We start from the raw sequence: 22,853 nt of genomic DNA, 5'->3' as shown, positions 1-22,853 counted from the left end.
TATAAACAGGAATGAAGAAAAAATTGTGGCAACCTGAAAATGGAAATGAAAAGTCATCTGGCTAGACAATGCCTGAAAATAAATTTTTAAAAAAATCACATTTTTATTGATTTTAGAGAGAGGAAGGGAAAAGGAAAGAAGGAGAGGAGGAGACAGGGAGGAACATCAATCAGCTGCCTCCTACACGCCCCCTACTGGGGATTAGGCCTGCAACCTGGGCATGTGCCCTGACCGGGAACTGAACCAGCAACCTTTTGGTGCATAGGACGACATTCAACCAATTGACCTGCACTGTCCAGGGCCTAAAAAATATTTTAACTTGCACTCAAAGTAAAGATAAATTTACATTTAAGATTTCTGGTTATATGGGTGCCCAAACTTGTAGCCTTGTTATTAAAACTTTATAATAAAAGCTAAGTAAACAACCAAAACCAGGGAAGGGCTTCCCTGGAGAAGTGGGTATGCAGGTAGGGCAGGTGCCCCACCATGAAACCTAAGGCCCCTCTCTCCTTCAGTCATCAGGTCAAGCGTCTCTGACCTTTGAGACTCTGACCCCTTTCCCACTGCACACTCACCAGCAGCCTGGCGTTACACTGGCTCAGACATGTCAAAGGCCCAGCAAGGTTTTAAAATGCACTCACAGTCCTATCTACTCAGGCCTGGGCTACTCTGGACATGTCCACCCACAGCCGCCCAGGGCTAGTTCTGGACCCCTCCTGGTAGAGGCTGCAGAATCCTTTCAGAAAAAACAGCCCCCCCCCCCCCATCCCACCTCAGTCTACAGGAAACTGGTGCTGAGGTGGATTGCATTCTCAACAGGCCTCACCTTCCACAGCTCCTCCAGCTTGTTGATCTGCTGGGCAGTAATCTGCCGGGCCCGAAGCTGCTCCTGCTCTGAAGGGATCTTGACCAGCCAGGACAGGAAGCAGCGATCCTGGATCAGGGGCTGCCACTGTGAGCTGTCCCAGTTGATGTCCTTGAGGCTGCTCTGACTGGCACAGGGCTGCCTACAGAAGCCCCGAGGACAGAAGAGCCCAGGTGAGGATGACCTTCCGCCTTAAGACTTAGAGTTCACCCCAAGGTCCCTATCTTTTATTACATGATCACGTTACCTTTCTATTGTTAGTAATAAATTCATCTCCCCACACATTTGAGCTCTGAACTCTTAAAATTCAAAACAGACTTTGAATTTTTTCTGTTCATAAAAACAGAATTGTTTTTATGATTTAACTAGAACACCATCCCCCCCCAAGTTACTCGACATTCCTAACTCTCCAACAAGCCCCAACCCCCAAACATCTTCACACCTAGCCACTCAACAGAAACCATTTTAAAGTTCCAGAGTCAGAACTGGCCCCCAGGGAAATCGGGGAGCCCTCACCTGCACAACAGTACCACCACTGAGTCGGCCTTGGCAGGGATGAAGCCGAGGAGGAAGACGTTGCGACAACCACAGTTGTAACACTCCAGGACCGTCTCCCCAAGGGGCCCATCCTTGTGTAGAGTCACCTCTTTGCATTTTGCCCTCACAAGGTGATTTACAATGTGGCTTAAATCAGGAAATGATAAATAGTTAACACCCAAAGTTTGGCTTTTCACCACTTCCAATTCTCGAGCCCCTGTTAAAAGTTCCGGTACCATTTACGGTCCATTAGCAGGGGTGGTCACACCTCATCCATCTGGTGTCCCATGAGACCAGCCCGCCCCTGAACTAGCTCCCCACTGAGAGCAAAAAATCAACCGGCCTTGAACCACTTTTAAAGAAAAGTTTCCTAACGCATTTCACACAGTTTCTGCCTTCACCCCAACCCCCCAGTTCCTGCTTTCTTAAATCCAACTGTTGGGCCTAACTAGATCTACAGCTGGGGCCCCAGCTGCTGCCCCTTTCCTAGCTCCTCTTGCTCTTTGTGGCTTCTCTGCTGCTTCTTTCAAAGTCACTTCTCATGGCCCCTGTGCTGGCTGCCAGGAGCAACGGCTTCTCCTAATATGCTACAGGCCAGGAAACTTGATAAGCACATGTATTGGAAACCTGAAGACAGTAAAAAATATCAAATAGGGGGCTCAGGGCTACTCTCAGGAAGCAAAGGGGCTGTCAATGAAATGCAATGAAATCCTCTGGAACCCTGTCTCGGCATGGCCAGGACTCTGCCATCATTCTCATTTCCAGGCTACAGCTCACCTAAATCATGGCCTATGCCAAGTTAGCCTCATTGGGGCCACAGGCGGTACAGGTCCTGCCTCAGGATCTCTGTAGCCTGGCTGTGGGTTTGTGGAACACTACTTGCGGCAGCCCTCTCTTCACATCAGTAAACCCCTCCTATCACAGGGTTAGGCTAGAACCCTCTCTGGCCCCACAAAGTCCACCATCAGATCATCTAACCAACCATCACCACTCTCAGCACCCCCCAAAATCCCCCACTCCTCTCTGGAGCCACCACCACTGGGCTTGTTACCACAACAAGTAGTTTCCTCTTGTACCTTCTGTGCCCACCTCACCCAACTACACTGACAAGAGGTAGTCCATCAGCTTTCACTTGATCCTTGTAAAGAGCACGTGATGCTGATTGACTAAGCCTGTTTTCTCTTAGAGGCTCTTCCCTCACATCCCTGATCCTGACTCTGCTGACCAGAAGCTGGGGTTGCCAACCAAGGCAAGTTTTATTTCATTGCTTTTCCTGCAGGAGAGGAACTAATGCAAACATGGTAACACAAATTGCTCAGAACATTCTGAAAATGGGACGTGAATCTCTTTTGGTTACCTTGGAGATGTTAAAATGTTTTAAAAACATCAGCCCCCTTTCTTGCCTTGCTCAGTATCCAGAATTCGCATACTAACTCTGAGATGACCCAAGATCTGATCACTCTGTGTCCTTAGACAGCATGATGGTAAGGACTGGCCCACAGCTACTGAAGGCATGAAAGGTGGGTGGGGCTCTGTGTACATAAACCTGCCTATAGATTTCTGTCACTTTACTTCTCCAAAACATGAACCTCAGAAGATGCTGCTTCCTTACTGAGACCTGGAGCCCTTTCCCACTGAGACTCTGCTCTGCTTCTTGTGGCAGTGGAGCGAACCAGAGGTGGGGGCCAAGGAGTTCCAGCACTTGAGCTAGACAGACAGACTCTCCTTAGAATCCAAGCACCACCACCACGCTGCTCTCACCCCAATACCAAACACAAACACGGGCCCAGTCACAACTGCTGCTGATCAGGAGGGAGCCCAGAGCCACTGCTGGTTGGATGAACTTAATTTAATCTGATGATTCAGGATCTGGCCCGTGTTAGCCTCTGAACTACTCGATGAGCTCAGGCCTGAAGGAGCCTCCTCAGGAAGTGGCTCCCATGGATGCCCGTTACTGTCTTGGGAACACCCTCCCCAGGTACCCCATAATAAAGATGAACAGGAATGCCAGGAGCTCATCTTACAGAAAAATATAAATAAAAACTAGGAATGAAAATTAAGCCAACCATGCCGGCATAATAAAGAGAACAAGAGAATAAATCAAGGGTAAATACATTAAGGCATTCACACAGCACCATCTGTTTCAAGTTAAGCCCGTCACAGAGGAGGAAAAAACCCAGGTTTGTTAGCGTGATTTTATATTGTGCTTTGCTTCAGCATTTCCATAATTTACACACAAATCTGAGCATAGCCTGATTAAAGACACATGGCAGCCTGATACCTACCTGCCAGAAGTATTTCCACGTCCGTTACAGAACCACTTTTTGCTGGTATTACAGTAAACCACACAAGCAGGATCATGTATTCCACAGTAACTAAAAAAGTAAAAAATGAACAGTTAAAGCTGGAAAGCCGCTCTCTGGTTTTAATTTGGCAGAATGTAAAATTCTTTCCTCTTACAACATTTTTAAGTTTTTCATTAAACACATACTCAAACTCAACAATCCTACTAACAAAATCCAATCAGTTAACTGTTGAGGCTTCCTGGCCCTGTGAATAGAGAAATGGGTTGAGGTGCTGTGTAGACCATCAGAGATATCCCAGACAGGAGTAAAGCCCCTTCCAAGTGGGGGGTAAGTGCTGTGTGAGGTGCCGAGCCCAACACCCCAAAGGCAGCCTGGTCACCCCTATGGCCTTAAGTTTCAGGAACGTGACTCATAAGCAGGGAAAACGGGTGTCCATGTGTAGCTCTGGGCACACGGAAGGTGAGCTGTGACCATGCTTCACATTCACGCTCCAACAGAGGGCGCCATGCTTCCAAAAAACGCTCAAATCAGACCCTGCAGCAGAGGCTCCTGGGTTCTGACAGAGCTCAGCTCCAAAGGAGCACATTGACAAGAGAGTGCCCCACAATCCCACCTGCACCCCCGGCCTCATTTTTCTGAAAGTCAACACACCAAAAACAAAACCACTGGCTCTCCAAAGAGTTCTCTGTGTGTAGGAAGCCAAGACAGTCTCAAACCAGAATGTGCTTTGACCAAGAACCTTCCATATAACCCCCCACACATGGGGACAGCCTGGAGGGCCAGGGGTTGTACAGACTTCAACCACTTGCAGTGTCACCAGGAATGGCAACTGTGTATATGACAGGAACACTAATACATCACACATACATACACAAAAATATTTCTAAATAAGCCCTGGACAGTATGGCTCAGCAGTTAGATCATTGCCCCATGCACCAAAGGGTCTCAGGTTCAATTCCCAGTCAAGGGCACTTACCTGGGTTGCAGGTTCAATCCCAGGCACCAGCTGGGGAGAGTGCGGGAGGCAACCAATCGATGTCTCTCTCTCACATCAATGTTTTTTTCTCCCCCCCTTCCTTTCACTCTCTCTAAAAATCAATAGAAAAATATCCTGCGATGAAGATTAACAAAACACAAAAACAAACATTTGTAAATGTGAACAAAGAGCCAATAAAGTATGGGGGGGAGGGGAGCATTCTGTCCCTTGGTGGGTAGGCCCTGGGGGCATTGTGCCCAAGGGGCAGGCACGGCTGAGTAGAAGCCAGGCCCGAAGCTGCCCTTACTGGCTGAGTGCCCTAAGCAAGATCATTTCACCACTTTGGTCTCAATTTTCTCTTGTGCATGTAACAAAAAAGCATGAATAAGTCTAAAAGTAAAGGATGGGCCCTGCTCTAGACAAGAATTCCAAATTTGGTCAACATGCAGGTCTACACACTGACTATCCTCTTCCAACTTTTCAGGAGGCAGACATTTTAAAGAATCCAACAGTAATCTCTCTCTAAGAAATTTTAGTGGCTCTATTCACCCTATAATAGTGAGTGGGGCAGGTACCAGGACCACCACCAGGGCCTGAGGAAGGCCGAGAGGGGAACCCTTCCCTACCTGCTGGAAGAATCAAGGGTCACAGAGGGTGTTGAACCCATCCTCCTGCCCAGTAATGTGTATACAGGCCTGAGCAACCTCCTTATTCCCAAGGACATGTGACCAAGTGTCACAGTCCCCAATCTTGGAATGGTCTTGTGAAGCCAGCAGACACATTTGGAATGTGGAGGCTCTGGGATGCCCCTGCTATTGGCGCTCACCTGCAGGCATGTACTGGTAGGTCCTTTGTGTAATAAGTATCCTCTTCATCTTCTTCGAAGTTCAACTCGGCCAGCAACTGGCTGGTCTTGGCCACGCTGTCATCCACGGCCCCATTCTGCAGGATGCCCTCAGGTCCTCCAACCTACCGCAGAACAGCAGTGTCAGCAAGCAAGCCTCCAGCCTCCAGGCATTGGGCATGTGGCTTCTCCCCAAGTGAGCAACCATGGTGACCCTCCTATGAAGTGCTGGCCTGTCCTCCACTCTGAGACAGTTTAATGCCTTCTGCTTTGAAATTTCACCCTCTCTCTATCAAACCTACCCAGATCAAAACAGGGCACTGCTGGCCTAGATTATCTGTTCTGAATCCTGAGCAGACAGACCCAACCCCCAAGGAGCCACGACCACAACCAGGATGTAGAGGAAAATGCTTCATTTCCATCACTGAGGGCCAAGGAAGCAAGGTGACTTTTTACAAGCCAGTTAGTCCCTTCTGGGGACAGCTGCACAATAATGTCAGGCCAGAGGGCCAGGAATCCCATACAGTGAAGGGTCCTTCCAAAGTCCAAGCAGGAGTCAAGGTTATGAGCCCTGGAGCCGTAGGAGAGCAGTTATCTCCTCAGTAGACAGACTTTCTCCACTGCCAGTACCCTCTCGGAAAGGCAGCCCTTCTTGATTATGAATTAGAAACTGAACGTTAGGATAACCTTCCAAATTCAGGCAATCATTTTACTAAATAATATAACAGCAACAACACACAAACAAGCAACTTTAAGCAACTAAGCCATGAATTTTACAGGCACTTCTGATGAGCTCACAAGTCCATTCAGGGGTGCACAAACTCAGCTCCCCCAGGGGAACAGGAATCCTAATGTCACCCCTCCAGGAACCTCAGGTGGCAGTCAACAGTCCTGTCATCTCCTCCCAGGGGTCACAGCCCACACAAATCTGGGTGAGGCAGCAGGAGCATTGTGTGGTGAGGAAGCCTGGGGAGGAATGATAGGAGCCCCAGGGTAGGCACCCAGCCCTATTCCCTTGAAGAATGCCTGCCACCCAGAGCCAGGGGACCAAAACCCAGAGCCAGCACAGCCTGAGCCAGCAGTGCCCACAGAGGCTTTCCCTATCCACACTCTGGCCTAATCACCTGTAAGAGCCTAAGGATAGCTATTCTCATGAGGGGCATTCTGGATATTTCAAAGATAGATCTGGGATGTCAGGAAGTCAGCATCCTGTCGCAGAACACCTATGTCTGTAATAGTCTCAGCCCAGATCAGAACCCCACTTCAGTGTCAGCCACAATATGTTTTTTTCAGGAAGGCAGTAACCAGGTTAATTACAAGACTATATGCTTTGTTTGAATTTTTTTTTCAAAGAGGAAAAATCAAAATCAACTTTTAGATTTTAATGCAAAGGAAACAATGCTATAAACATTATAACAAGCACCTCTTTGTGAATCCCTTATCTCCTTTAAAAAAATTTTGGTAAATTACACCTAACATAAAATGTAGCATCTTAACTACTTTTAAGTATACGGTTCAGGGGCATTTAAGTACATTCACACTGGTGTATAACCATTCTCATCATCCATCTCCAGAACTTTCCATCTTCCCAAACTGTGTCCCCATTAAACATTAATTCCCCATTCACCCCCCCCCCCCGGCACCCACCATTCTACATTCTGTCTCTGTGAACTTGACTCCTTTAGGAACCTCTCATATAAATGGAATCACAGTATTTGTCCTTTTGTGTCTGGCTTATTTAATTTAGCATACTGTCTTTAAGGTTCACCCATGATGAAGCATGTGTCAGGTTTTACTTCCTTTTTAAGGCCAAATAGTATTTCATTACATAGATTCACTCCATTTTGTTTACCCAGCCATGTGTCAGTGGACACTTGGGTTGCTTCCACCTTTTGGTGCTGTGAATAATCCTGCTGCAAACACGGGTGTACATATATCTCTTAAGAGACCCTGCTTTCGTTTCTTTTGGTTATACACCCAGAAGTGGAGCTACTGGGTCACAGTCATTTTATGTTTAACTTTTTGAGGAATCGTCAGACTGTTTTCCTCAGTGGCTACACCATTTTTACATTCCCACCACAGTGCAAGGGTTACAATTTCTTCACATCCTCATCAACACTTGTTATACTTCTTGTTAAAAAAACAGTGGCAGCCATTCTAATGGACACGAGGTGGCATCTCATTGTGTTTTGATTTTCATTTCCCTGATGGCTATTAATACTGAACATCTTTTCATGTGCTTGTTGGCCACCTGTATATCCTCTTTGGAGACATGGTTTATTCAAGTCCTTTGGCCATTTTCAACTTTATTATTATTTTTTGTTGGTTATCACTTCAAAGAGTCACCTCTGCATCTGGTAATGCTGCTCCTGACACATCATAGTGTGAGGCTGCCAACAGGACCGGCACTGCTGGCTCTTGGTGTGACTGTACCTAGGCACGTTCGTGTTGATTTCTGAAAGTGTGTGGCCAGCTCATGGCACCTGGATTTCAATTCAGGGCAGTGAGGGGGGCATATTTATCATGCTGTAGGAGCATCTGAGAAGGTAGTCTAGACCGGGTTCAACCTGCAGACCACCCTCTTGGGCTCAGAATGGTATTTACATTTTTAAATGATTGGACCAAATACCTAATAATAGCCTCAACTTTGTTTCTTGTCCAACAAAGTCTAGAGTACTTGCTATTAGCCCTTCAAGAAAATGTTTACTAGCTCCTAGTCTAGAAGAACTCCTAAAATCTCTTACCAGGTTTAACATACAAAGAAATATTCTTGGTGGTATCTGAATCTTTCCTCAAACATCAAAATTAGTACATGAAGTAAAAGAGGAAAGTGCACACCACCTGGGTGGTCCTCATCCTACCCACTCCTGTCTCACACTTCACCTCCCCTCACCAAGGAGAGGGATCAGGCACCTCAGGAGCATGTGAGGCTTGTAAGGGAGCCTGATCAGCCATGTGGCAACCCTCTCTAAACCATACTGACCCCTTCAGGCTTAATAAGGGGCAGAAATCTAAGTCCACTCTCGGAACTCCAGGGAGACAACAGAATACGGATTCAAGGTAAGAGGTACTCTCCTAGCCCCTACTAAAGCCAAGGAGAAGTACAGATTCCCCAAGACCCGGGGCCCTGAAGCTTCCTGGCTGGGGAGTGTGGTGTGGCACCCCTCACTCATGTGCCTACATGCACATATGCACGTGCAAACACTCCTAGCTCCCACTAGGCTGCACTCCTGCCCAGCTGTAATCTGACCACAACACAAACTAACCTCTATAGCTGGATTGTTTTTGTTTTTAAAATATATCTTTATTGATTTGAGAGGAACGGAGAGGGAGAGGTAGAAATATCAATGATGAGTCACTGACAGGCTGCCTCCTGCACGCTCCCTACCAGGGATCGAGTCTACAACCCGGGCATGTGCCCTGACCAGGAATTGAACCAGGATCTCCTGGATCATAGGTCGATGCTCAACCACTAAGCCATGTCAGCTGGGCAATATAACTGAATTGTTAGTTTCTCCCTCTACTGTTTGTAAAGTTTTAAGATAAAATTAACTTCAACAATACATTTGATCACCCTGGCTGGTGTGCTCAGTGGTTAGAGCACTGGCCCACGCACCAAAGGATCGTGGGTTCGATTCCCACTCAAGGGCATGTACCTTGGTTGCAGGTGTGCTCCCTGCCCCTGGTCGGGGCACCTGCAGTAGGTAACCAGTCAATGTGTCTCTTTCACATCCATGTTTCTCTCTCTCTCCCTTCCTCTGTTCCACTTTCTCTGAAAAGCAATAGAAAACATATCCTCAGGTGAGGATTAAAAAATAATAAAATAAAAAAATTCATTTGACCTTAGAAACTGTAATTAAATGAGTAAAGCACTAGAGAGTACCTGGCACAGAGGAGGCTGACAACCTACATCAGGTGACACAATGGGAAGAGTGCAGGGTGTCCTCATCCTCGGCTGGCACAGGACTGAGGTCCTCCAAGGTCACTAACCCCTCACCTCCAGTCAGGACCCCTGGATCCTGCTGGGCTCAAGGGGGGGAGGGCCTCCCTGCACCCATGGGCACCCCAAGTCTACCTCCAGGCACCATGTCACTGGGGAAATTGTTCTCTCCACCTGTGTTCTGGACACTCACTATCTGAAGTCCATCTATGAGCTGCCAAGCTGATCAAGGCCTGCAGGGGTTTTCTGCCCAAGACAGTTCCATACAACCCACTACAGAATTCAGATGGTGCACATCAGAGCAATAGGAAGAGAGGTCACATAGGAAAAACATGCAAATTCAAAAACTACCCACCCCTCAATGTACTGGAAAAACTCTGTAAGCATCATACCACTCAATATGAAATAGACCTTTCTGTCCCTTGGTCTGAGTCAGTAGATACTCCAGATATACCACTCACTGTCCCTTGGCCCCTGCACAGCTGACTCCTGGTCCTTCAGGTCTCTGCCCCCCCCCCCCCCAAGGCCTCCCCTGAACCCATCTGAGGTAACCCAGTGAGGCCACTAACACCTGTCCTGCTCCCTGCCATGACCCTAGCACCCAGAACTGAGACCATACCCTAGGAGGCCCCCAGAGTGTTGGTTAAATAAATACATCTCATCTAAAACACAAAGGCTGTAAAGTGATTCATCATTTGTTCTTTCACTCCCAAAGTTTAAATATAAAAGAGGGAGTGGGAAATCACCTTCCTCTTAGGGGGGCCTGAGGCAGAAAGGAGCTGCAAGGCCTCTGAGTCCCGCCTCAGGAAAAGGATAGCATAAGGTCCAGCTTCTCCCAACTTTTGAAAAAGTTTCAAAATGAAACACCCACATACCGGGCACCTGGATCCACCAGCCACTCACATTTCACCACACCTGCTCTCTCCTCTTCACTCTGCATGCACACTTTTATTTTCCTGATCCACTTCAGAGTCCTGGGCACCAGGACAAGGGCTTTCTCCCCATAATCACAATTGAGGCATACCACGTATTACTGCACTTTGCAGACACAGCATTTCTTTTAACAAACTGAAGGCAAATCTCCCAGCAGCAAAAAGATTACAACTCACTGAAGACTCCAATGATCGTTAGCATTATATAGCAATAAAGTATTTTTAAATTAAGGTACGTGCATTGTTTTTTTAGATATAATGCTATTGCACACTTAACAGACTACAATATACTGTAAACATAACTTTTATACACACTGGGAAAGAAGACATTGGCGTGACTGACTTCACTGCAGTGGTCTGGAACTGTATGTACCTACAGTGTCTCCAAAGGCATGCCTATAAAGGGATCATGCTCAGGAGCAATACTGATACAATACTGCTATCTAATACCCACAAGCACATTTCCCCAGTGTTCTAATAATGTCCTTTATGGTTATTTAAATTCAAGATCTAATGAAGGGATCACACATTACTGGTGATGTCTCTTAGCCTCCTCTAATCCATTAGTTTTAACACATGAAATTGCGAGTTCACCATTTTGGATTTACAAAGAAGGCATGGTCCCACCCAACAGAGAACTGGGTTCTAGATAAAAGGTACTCGCCCTCCTCTCCCTTATAGTGGATCCCTGTTCTGGTAAGCATGCTGAATCCATCTCTACAGTTCATTTCCCTGCTCTGAGGATACTGGACATGTCCCCAGTCACCTTGGGCTGCCCCTGCCTGCCCAGCTCTGGATGTCAGTCACTCCCAAAGGAGTGTGAGGACTGAGTAGGAACCCACCCCACACATGCAGGGAGAAGCCGCCAAGCTGCGTCCAGAGGTGGGATACTTCTCAGGACGATGACTCAACTGGACCCCAGCTTAGCAGCATGAAAAGAAAAGGGGCTGCCCTGGAGAGCAGGACAGGTAGACATGACAATCACATGGGGGGTCCAGACCAAGCAAAGGCACCACTTTCTAACCAGTGAAGAATCTGACTGTGGAGAAAGGAAGCCCCAAGTATTAGATGATCCTGAAATACTGTTAGTGCTATTCACCTGACAACAGTATAGCTACAAAGGAGAGGTGTGCTTTTATGTTTCTAGAAATGCAGACTAAATACTGTAGGGCAATGGTTAGGTATGCTAATTCTTATGGAGCAACCTCAGAAGGAAGGTGAAGTGATACTTTAAAACATTTCAGTGAAGACAAACAAAAAAGGGAGGGAGAAAAATCTTCACAACTGTCAAATCAAGGCAATGGATGGACAGGGTTTACTTTCACTACTTACACATGAGAGAATCCATAATAAACATTTTTACACAATACAGGTGGCCACCTGAAATCTTGCGGAAGTTCTATCAAATGCCTCCCACTCAAGGTGAGGAGAGCCACCTCTCCAGGATCACTGTCATCCCTGGCAGCTGAGCTCTGCAAGTAGCTAAAGTAGACAGGGAGGTGCCATCTTCAGTGGCGAAAAAGGGCTCACAGAGCTCAGCAGGCAGCCTACATCTGCTGTATGTCTAGAAGCCTCCTGGCAACAGTCCACAGGGATCCTGAGAAGCCTGACTCAGTTGTCCAGCTTGCAAGCTGCTACAGGACCAACACATAAAAAGGCACAGGACCCTTTGCAAGCCACAGGTCCACTTGGCCTCCCACGTTTCTCAGAAGCAGCAGCATTCTGCTCTCAAGGATTCTGGCAAGAAGAGTCCAACGACCCCGAGACCTGGAGATTCAGCTAGACTCACTGTTCCCTCTCCATCTTCCAAGGCCATACTCTGATCTAGGCGTCATGGCTCTACTCTGTGGGCTGCACTGTTCTGCACCACCACAGCTGTGCAGAATCTGCCCCCTCCAGCCTCCATGCTCGTCACTCTGATGGGGCCACTCCCTCCAGCAAGGCCTCTTGCCCCTCTCAAGTGGGGCCTCCAAAGGGTACACTGACTAGCACTGCCCCCACTCACACCTCCAATTCAAGGGGAGCCCTGCCTCAGCCCTGGGATCCTGGACCCTGATGAAAACACGGACAGGAACTCCTGTCTGCTCTAGACATAACTCCTTGTGAGGACTCAAGGCAATGGGGCACATCCAGTGCAGAACAAGCACATGCCCAGGAGGAAGAGTGATCACTGTGGCAGCCTGGTACTGTGATAATTCACACATTCCCTTGAGAGCACGCAGGCAACATCCAACCACTGCACTGTCTGACCTCTCCTCTGGCCTAGGCCATACTCCACTGGGTCTCCAGCCATCTAAGGGCCCTTCCTTTCAAGTGAGGTCACAGCACCTGTCAGCAGCTCTGGGAAGCTCCAGATCCAGCCCAACCCCTTTGCATGGCACATCAGCGTTCATCCACACCCACTCTTCCTCCACGCCAAGCTCAGCTCCTTACAGCACCCCACACCCACCCCTCTGCCCAGTGGATGCACCTTCCTGAACCACTCACAAAGGCTCTCCATTTGCAGGGCAGACCACTCCCTCTTCTGGGCCCTCACCATCCCTAAGATCAACCACAGTCTGAGCAGCACCTGTCATTTCTAACAAAGTAGCTGCAGCAGGCAAAGAACTCACTGCTTGCTCTGCCTGAGGAGGGCACAGCAAGCAGAACTGCTGAGAGGGCAGGAGTCAGGGACCAGGCTGGAGGTTGGCCTGATGCCTGCAGAGGGGACAGAAGTAAATGTGAACAGACGTGTTAGCACATCTCATCAAAGTACGACTGGGAGTGGCTGAGCACAGTCACCCTATTTCCCTGTTTCAGCTGTTGACCAAAGACTATAAAGATGAGCAAGAACAAAAATGGAGAAGCCCTGGTTGGTGTGGCTCAGTGGTGTGGGCCTGAGCACCGAAGGGTCATGGGTTCGATTCCCAGTAAAGGGCATGCACCTGCATTGCAGGTTCAATCCCCAGCCCCAGTTGGGGCGTGTACAGGAGGCAACCATTCAATGTGTCTCTCTCACGCTGATGTCTCTGTTTCTCTCCCCCCTCTCACTCCACTCTCTCTAAAAATCAATGGAAAAATATCCTTGGGTGAAAGAAAAGGTGGTGTAAGGGAGAAATCAAAGGCAGCAAGTGACTATGGTGATGGTCAGACAGCCCTGGAAATTTACTAGAAAAGACACTGACTTGCATATTTACAAATGAGAGGGCTCTACAGTATGTGATCATACTTCAATATAGCTACTGGAAAGATGCCTTTTTCTGGTATGTGGGAGCTAGACTGAGAGAGAACTTTAGTTTTTAGTTAAAATTGGTACTGTATTGACATTAATTTTCCCCCTAATCTTCCTAAATCTGGGTGAGGAAACAGGTAAACTGAGAAAGAAGTAATTTCACTTATTCACCATTAACTGACACAAAATCTCCCTTTGTTCTAATTGCTGGTTGAGTCCTCCCCATCAACTGGAAACAAACCTAGGAAATGCAACAGGGGGAAAGTGATGGATGAACACTTATTGGAGCTCCTGCAAGGTTATCAGTGTCTTTCTTATCTTTGATTTTCTCAAGGTGCACATATCATAGCTGAACAGCATATTCACAAAACCAGATGGAAAAAGTCCTACTCCAATTTTAAACTCACCACTTTTAGGAACCCCTGACTGTATCAAACTCACTCCTCATCATAAGCTATAGACCAGTAAGCAGAAGAGGATCTGTTTCCCTGATGGTCAAGGATATGTGGGGACAGCCTTCCATGAATTCTGAAGGCAGCAGGAGTACGGTTTTGAAGACCAAGTAACAACTCTTTATCCAAGTATCTTCCCACTTGAAAAGGAAAAAAAAAAGCCCAAGTTAATGTACTCAGGGCTACAACTGAGGAATTGCCTTTGTGTACCTGGCCACTGTTTACAGCCACTGGGTTGTTTCCAGTCTGGGGCTCTCATGAACAAGGCTGCTGTAACACTCTGAGCAGCCCCACATTTGGGCAACTACCTTGTTTTTCTGCTGGGCCACAGAGCTGTGGGTTACCATCCCATCAATAAGGTATGAGAGTTCCAAGTGGTATTTCCAGCTTTAAAAACACACACACACACACACACACACACACACAAACTGAGCCACTCAAATAAGTGGGCAGTGGTATTCCCCATGTGGTTTTTACCTTACATCGAGATATAACTGACATACAATAAATGCTATATGTTTGAAGTATAAAATTGTATAAGTTGACACACGTCAATGGATGTAAACACCCACAATCAAGACAATGAACACATTCACCACCCCCAAACCCCCTAATGCCCTTTGTCATTGTTCCCCTCCCCCAACCACAGACCTGCTTCCTACTACTCAAAGTTAGCTAGCACTTTCTAGAACTTTATATCACCAGAATCATATATAGAGATGGTGCTCCGACTTATGATCTTTTGACTTTACGATGGTAAGAAAGCAATGTGCATTTAGTACAAACCATACTCTAAATTTTAATCTTTTCCTGGGCTAGTGATATGTGTTACGATACTCTCTCATGAAGCTGGGCAGCGGCAGCGAGATGATTTTGCCCAACTATAGGCTAATGTAAGTGTTCTGAGCACATTTAAGGTAGGCTAGGCTAAGCTATGACATTTAGTAGGTTAGGTATATTAAATGCATTTTCAAATTATGATATTTTCAACTTACAATGGATTTATCGGGACGTAATCCCATTTTAAGTCAAGGAGCATCTTTTCTTTTGTCGAAGTGTTTTCACTCAGTGTAATTATTCTGAGATGCACCCACATCGTTGCATATATCAATAGTTTGTTCTTTTATTTGACTGGGTAGTATTCCCAACTCTTAGATTTTCACCAAAATTCCAATGTTTAGAGGAAACACAATTGTAGCAAAAGTTAAGAAGAAATAGTTCAACTAGGCAGACTAGAAGGGTTATAACACTGGCTATTAGACAAAGGACTTCTGAAATTACCTTTCCCAGTCCTGTGGGGGTGGGGCAAGGATCCAGGAAAGGGTCAGCTGCTCAAAAGAAAACTGTCATAAGGACACCTGGCAAGGCTGTGTCACCACTTTTCATCCCAGGATCTGGAGGGATTTCATAATTATGTTTCATTTCATAAACAAGAAAATGAGTGTTACTTGAACCAACTCAAGAACTCAGCAAGTGTCACCTCTGGCCGGAACAGACATTCTGCCTCTAAACAAACTTTCAGGTAAAACCAACTGTGCAAAACTGGCAGCCAGGACTATCCAACGTGGCAGCTCCTGAAAGAGTTACACAGTCACCACCAATTTCATTGAAGACATACATCCACAAAGAAACTTGTACAGCAATGTTCACAGCAGCACTATTCATAATAAGTATAAGTGGAAACAACTCAAATGTCCACCAACAGATGTATAAACAAAATGTGGTCTGTCCATACAAAAGTGGCTGCACAGCACTGGACACTTTACCACCACTCATCCAACAAGATCATATCAAAAGGCATTCAGAATGGGAGGTTTTTTGAGTCTCTCTGGAAGCCCCACCGTACAGTTGGTAACACAGGTAACTCCTGAGGTCAAACAGGAAAAGTCTTCCCAAATGTTGTAGGCAGCAAATGCCACCAACTGGCAGAGGAGATAACCAACTTTTTTCCACTTTCCTATTCTATTCAAACTTTCCTGCCCTCAAAATTAGGGCGTCCTCTTGTGACACAAAGGATACTACTCCCCTCCCCCAAATGCAAATCAAAAGTGAGTCTACAGCCCTGGCCAGTATGGCTCAGAAGTTAGAGCACTGGCCTGCAGACTGAAGGGTCCTAGGTTTGATTCTCAGTCATGGGCCCGTACCTCAGATGCATGTTTGACCCCCAGCCCCAGTAGAGTGTGTGTGGGAGACAACCAATCGATGTGTCTCTCTCACGTTGTTCCCCCCCCCCCCATTCTCTCAGTGGAAAAAATATCCTTGGGTGAGGATAAAAAAAAAAAGTTAGGTTACAGATGGGTGGGTCATCAGGGCTAATTAAAAGTAAGGAAGGACCATCCCTTTTGATATCAGAACTCAAGTGAGCTCAACTACAATTTTTACCTCCACTGAAGAGTTTCAATGCTTTTATTTTGTACAGCTCAGTGTTCAGATGCAGGGAAATAAATCGATTATTTCAATTGAAAGAGAAAGACATGCCATCAATTAATTGAAAATACCAGGAATAAAACTAGAACCAGAGCTGCCCCTGGATTGCTACTGTTCTGGCTACAGTTAAAAAGGATTTGTAATAAAACCATTACCTTTCACAACCCTGAGCTGCCACAGATGGTGGCACTCTGCTCAACCAAGAGATCTTTATCCTAGGGCTTCCAGACATGCCGAGCACAAGTTACAGACAGCACTATCTGGCCCATTCATACAGTTCAGATTTAATGTATGTTTAAAAGTAACAAAATTAAAACTGCTATGCCCCATTTTACAGCTGTGGAAACAGAGAAGTCTAGAGTCTGAGACTGCAGGTGTGATCACCCACCTCTAGCAACTCATTCTTCTCTCCAGGCAAACTCTCCCCACTCTCCTCCCTCCCTCTACAGTAAACAAAAATGAAAAAAAAACAAAAAAAACATACATACTTGCACACCTGTTCTCCCTGATGCCCCACTCATCAGGCTTCTATTTTTAAGGAATCTGGGGTTAGAATGAGTCAAATGTTTTCTGCTTCTATTAGGGTCTAAAAGAAAGCCCAAGTGGGTGGTCTACCCACGGGAGTGACTCAACCAACTAGACTCCCAACCAGAATGCATCCCCCAGGACAGGGTTTGAGCTCACTCTGGCTGACGATGGGGTGGCTCCCCCAGCCCTGGCACTGCGTACTGATGCCATGGGACACCTGTGACAAGGTGAGCCCCATAGCTCCTCCCTGGCTGAAAATTCAGGAAAATACACCCGAGGAAGGTGCCAAGCACAGGAAAACCTGTTGAATGGAATCTGAGATCCAGAGGATGATGGCAACATTCCCTGGGACACCAGCCCAAGACCCTAGCCAGCCCCCTCTTCCACCCCAGGGCAGGGACCCAGGTCCAGGAAATGTATGCCTGATACTTCTCATAACCCAAACCCAAATTTAAAACACCTAGATAGCTTTTACTAAATGTTCACATCATTAAAAACAAATATCCGATGTGGAAAACCCATTTATGTAAAATCCACTATCACTGCCCACTGGAGGAACAAACTCAAACCCAACTTTTCCAAGGCAGGGCGATGGCGTTATGTAACACGTTGGTTTCAGCAACAGGTAATGCAAGAAGGAAAAACAAAATGCAACCTGCTTTTAGAATAGTTTCAATAGCCAGCGAGTATGTAGTTCTCTACTGGAGGCAAAAATTCCCTTTCTGCTCCAGGAGCCTCCCTCTATTCTCCCCGCCAGAGTCCCTGGGCCTGGGGAAATTTGATCTGGAGGCTCGGTGTGTGTGAATGGGGGGTGCCCAGATGGCCCCGAGCACAGGTGGGGGTAGGGCAGGGCTCCGGTTCGGCCGAAGGGGGGATTCGGGCAGATCGTTCAGGACCCAGATGGAGGAACACTCGGGGACAGGTCACGCAGACCTGACCGGAGACGGACCGAGGGCAGGTCACCTCGGACATGCTCAGAAGAGGACATGTTGCAGGTCACCTAAGACCTGGCCTGAGCTAGATCCGGACAGGGCCTTAGAGATACTCAAGGCAGGTCGCTCGCATGCAGAGTGAGACCTGAAGAAGGTCTGCCCTGCGCCCAGTAGGAGTGTGGCAAACGGGACAGTTTACTCTGGACCTGGCCAGAGTGGGGGTCCTGAAACATTACTCCGAATCCGGCCAGCGTGAGGGACCCGGAACAGGTTACTCTGGGGCCGGCCGGAGTCGGGTAGCCAGAGCAGGTCCGCGGGCGCTGAGGCCCGGTCCGGCTTCCGGTGCCGCCATGTGTAGCTCACCTGGGCATCAAGCTGTCCGGCCGCAGCGCCCGCACCCGCGCCGACAGGGACCCCTGGGCCGCCACCGCCGGGGCCTCCGGGAGGCGTCTGCGTCTGGCTGGGGAGGGTGAAGTCTGTGAACTCGAACTCAGAGCCTTGCGTATCGGCGCCAAGAAGCTCGGCCTCCTCGGTGTCCAGGAAAGTGAGCGTCTGCGAACTGGGCCCGTACGCCTCCACGCTCATGGTGCCGCCGCGCAGGGCCCGAAGGCCGGCTTCTCGCCGCACTCGAGCCCGCCGCCGCGCTGAGGCCTAGGCCGCAGTTCTCGGGCCGCAGCCGCCGCCTCGCCCACGACCCTGGACTGGACTGAAACGCCCACCGCGGCGCGAGCCGGGCCGTGAGCCGCGCTCCGAGCCGTCGCCGCTGCCACCTGTGAGCCCCTCAGCGTCGCCGCTCCGCTCGGAGCAGCCAGCCGCTCGCAACCCCCAGCAGAAACCGCCGCCGCTGCCGCCGCCGCTGTGCGCGTGCGCGAGCCCGACGGCGGCGCAGGTGCGCGTGCGCGAGCCCGACGTCGGCGCAGGCGCGCGCGCTCATCGCCGACGCTTCCAACCGCGCCCGGACGCTTTGAGCATAGCGCGCCGACGGGACGTCCGGAACGCACGCGCCGGGGGCGGGGCTTCCAACTGCCAGAGCGTCGGCTGCTGCGACGTGTGGTACCGCCCCAAGCTCTGCTTGGTGCTGCCCAGGTGGCTGGCTATAGGGACAAGTGGGTCTCCATTCCTTGGGTTAATTGAGCACTAACTGAATACCCTACATAGGTGGAACACCCAGCTGGGGAGGCTTGGCGGGACGGTGCAGCCCCATCTCTCCGAGACGCCCCCTGTAAACTGAGGGTGCCTGCACATAATAGGTGTTCAGTGTGCATTTGTTGAATAAACAAATGAGGACAGCCCTTAGCACGGAGCCTGGTGCTCGGAATGGTGTCTACTGCTTGGGACATTAATATTCAGAAGCAGTATATAGGAAAGTGATTGGGACCACTTGCTCTAGGGTAAAATCCTGACCTGGCCACCTGTGGGTTGTGTGACTTTGTACAGGTAACTTCACCTCTCTGAGCCTGGAGTTTCCTGGGAAATAGAAATAACAACCATTGAGATCGGATGAAGAGCTCTAGCCGGTGTGGCTAAGTGGTTAGAACGTCGGCCCGCAGACTGAAGGGTCCCGGGTTCGATTCCGGCCCAAGGGCATGTACCTTAGTTGCAGGCTGGAGCCTTGGCTCTGGTCAGGGCACTTGCGAGAGGCAACCAATTGATGTTTCTCTCTCCCTCTCCCTTCCACTCTCTCTGAAAAGCAATGGAAATATCCTTGGATGAGGATTAAAAGGAAAAAAGAAAAAGATGGGGTGGAGAATAAATGAACTTCCCTCGCCAGTCAAGGGCACGTGCCTCAGTTTCGGGTTGAAACCCTGGCCCCAGTAGGGGCCGCAATGCGGGAGGTAACAACATATCGACGTTTCTCCCTCCCTCCCTCTCTAAAAATCAATGAAAGAAAATATATCCTAGGGGTGAGAATTAAGAAAACAAAACAGAAAAAAAAAATGAACTATTTAGTCACTCCCTTAATATTTGTAAAGTTCCATGAGGATCTTCCTCATGCAGAGAATAATAAACACATACAGTAGGTGCTCAGTGAAAGGCTGTCCAAGTTCAGCCACTGATTTATGAGCCTTAATCTCCTTAAATTTTGAAGTGCAGCTTTTTTTTTAAATAAATATGTTTTTATTGATTTCAGAGAAAGGAAGGGAGAAAGAGAGAGAGATAGAAACATCAATGATGAGAGTAATTGATCGGCTGCCTCCTGCACTCCCCACACTGGGGATCAAGCCCACAACCCAGGCATGTGCCCTGACCTGGAATCAAACCGCAATCTCCTGGATCCCACAGTCTCCTGGATCCTAGGTCAATGCTCAACCACTGAGTCACGCCCACTGGGCTCAGCTTTCTTTTTTGTAGAGTGTCTTAGAGAACCCCCCCCTTCCCTTTCTGTCCTAAGATTCTGGGGCTCTCTAAATACTTGAAGTCATCTCACAGGGCTCCTGGTTCCTGATCCTGCATGGTTCCTCATTTTCCAGTATTTCTGTCATGACATGATAAAATGTTCCTTTTTCTTCACATCTTTTCTGGTCTCCTGGGCACTAAAATGTGGGGATATGGAAAATGAATAATTAGGTTTCACCCCCCTCCAGGAAGACACAGTTTAAGGGAGAATCCCAACAAGTCTAACAGATGGTTTCAGTAAAATCCAGTCCTTCCATCCAATCACCCCAGGTGCCTCAGGAGGGAGGCCAAGCAGGGAATGTGGCCCAGATCAGCTGACCCTCAGGCCCCAGTGACATGGTATCCAGGATTCCAGACCCATACTTAGCCCTCCTTTCCCTGTCACCCCAAAACCTTCCTCTCCCATCTTCTGATGGAGACTTCTTCATAGTCTGTTTGTCATAATTGTGATTAAATTATTGTCAGTGTGATAATTTGTCTAATGGACACCATTTTTTGTAGAGGATGTTGTGAGTGCCTCCACCAGAACTTTTTTACTGGCTGGTGCATCCATATGCCAGCTGTTGCAATTATTGGGTGCTAACAGCTCACAGCCACCTCATCAGGGAGGTTCTCCCCCCCCCTGCCAAAAAACACACACCCTAGGGAAGCTCACAACAAGGATGGAATGATATGGGGCACAAGAGGCTGGACCCCTTGCATCAAAATGGGACCACTCTCGTGGTTGTCAAGCTCCAGGGCTCCCCCTCACCCAGATCAGACTGAGGCTTGACTCCAGTTGAGCCTACTTCCTTGCCTGCTCCTTCCCTAACTTGTTCTGTGTCCCTTACTCCTTCACACATTTCCCCAAACTCACATGACTCTGAATCCCATCTCAGGCTCTGCTTCTAGAGAACCCAATTCAAGCCAAGGTAGAAGCTAGTTCTCTGAGGGCAGGAACAGTCTTATTTGCTGTTGTATGCCCAAAGCCTGCCACAAGAGGGAGCACACAGTAGGTGCTCAACAAATATTTTACAGGACAACTTATGAGCCCTTGTCACTGCTTGGGGAGAACAAGAAAAAGTCCTATTACCCATGTTTATAGGTTGAAGGAATGACTAAAAGGGTCACATTTTGTCAAAATCTTCCATTCCCAGTCACCTCTGGCACATTTCTCCCACAACTCCTCCCAGAAATGGTTGACAAAGACTGACACTATTGTGTGCTGGCAAAGATGGGGAGGAACAACTCTTGTTCACACTGCTGGATATACAAACCAGTGCAGCCACTTGGAAAGGCAGTTTGACAGTTTCTTCAAAAGTTGAACATGGACCCACCATGGGAGCCAGCTTTTCCCCTTTTTGGTATTTAACTGAGAGAAATGAAAGCAGACCTTGTATACAAATGCAGTTTATTTGAAATTGTCCCAAACTGGAAACAACCAGAATGTCCATCATCAGAAAAATGGGTGAACACACAACAAAATACTGAAGCCTAGGCCGCAGTTCTTGGGCCTCAGCCGGCGCCTCGCCCGTGACCCTGGACCGGACTGAACTACTGACATTTGCAACAACATGGATGTATCTCCAAAGCGTCAGGCTGAGTGAAAGAAGCCAGACCCAAAGGCTACATACTGTAAAATTCCATTTATAAACTATTCTAGGAAGTGCAAATGAATGAATGTAAATGGATAGGAAACAGATCAGAGGTAGTCTGGGAAGGGGCAGGAGGGATGGGATGACAAAGGCAAGAGGGAATATTTGGGGTGATGGCTGAGTTCACTATCTTGATTAACAGTTTCATGGCTGTAAACATATGCCAAACACATTGAATTGTGCATGTTAAATACGTGCAGTTTTTTGTATGTCAATCATAACTCAATAACACTTTTAAAAAGTAATGTGCATGACAGTGTTATATGAAAAATGTGTGTAAGAAAAATACAGGGCGGGGCAAAAGTAGTTTTACAGATGTTCATATGGAAAACAATACAATAATAAATAATAATACAAGAATAAACTTTTGCAATGTATTGTTTTGCCCCACCCTGTGTAACAAATTTAAAGCTGTGACTTGAGAGTCCAAGATGGTGGCAGATTAAGTGGAAGCTACACTGACATTCTCCAAGGACCAAACTGGAATTACAACTAAAATATAGAAAAGCCATCCTGAATAATCAACTGTAGACTACCTGGAGAGCACCCTTATAACAAGAGACATAAAGTGGGTCCCACATAGAGATTGGTAGGAAGTGTGGAGGCTCAAGAGAGCTGGCTGAGATCCCACAGGCAGCAGCTGAAGGTCCAGAGGGATATCTCAGCTGTGGGAGGTTCCCACTGAGAACTCTGGGGTCTAAACCCCAAGCTGGGCTCCCCAGCCCAGAGCACCAGAACTGAGAAAGGGGTCCACATAATTGTCTGTGAAAAGCTGTGGAGTTTCTGTCTGCCAGGGAGAGACGGCTGGTAATACAGGCACCCTCTTAAAGGGCCAACACACAAAATTTCATGTGCAGCCACTAACCTTGGGC

General features: G+C 47.8%; 1 protein-coding gene across 2 annotated transcripts in view; it reads right to left on the bottom strand.

The window, feature by feature from the left end:
* Positions 1-18,816, bottom strand: part of UPF1 (UPF1 RNA helicase and ATPase) — a 33,894-nt gene extending 15,078 nt beyond the window's left edge. The window contains exons 1-5 of one of the 2 annotated variants that reach the window (XM_081134064.1): positions 18,314-18,816; positions 5,511-5,653; positions 3,688-3,777; positions 1,382-1,549; positions 827-1,007 (exon numbers count right to left, since the gene is read on the bottom strand). In XM_081134064.1, the coding sequence (XP_080990190.1) occupies positions 827-1,007; positions 1,382-1,549; positions 3,688-3,777; positions 5,511-5,653; positions 18,314-18,535 (804 nt within the window). In that variant the 5' untranslated portion in view covers positions 18,536-18,816. The remainder of the gene's footprint in view (positions 1-826; positions 1,008-1,381; positions 1,550-3,687; positions 3,778-5,510; positions 5,654-18,313) is intronic. The other variant, XM_081134063.1, reaches the window with a different exon arrangement.
* Between the last annotated feature and the right edge of the window lie 4,037 nt (positions 18,817-22,853).

Source organism: Miniopterus schreibersii (genome assembly GCF_964146895.1).
Source record: "Miniopterus schreibersii genome assembly, chromosome: 4".
NCBI lineage: Eukaryota > Metazoa > Chordata > Mammalia > Chiroptera > Miniopteridae > Miniopterus > Miniopterus schreibersii.
The sequence above is the reverse complement of the archived record's forward strand: the minus strand, read 5'-3'. Positions and strand labels throughout refer to the sequence as shown.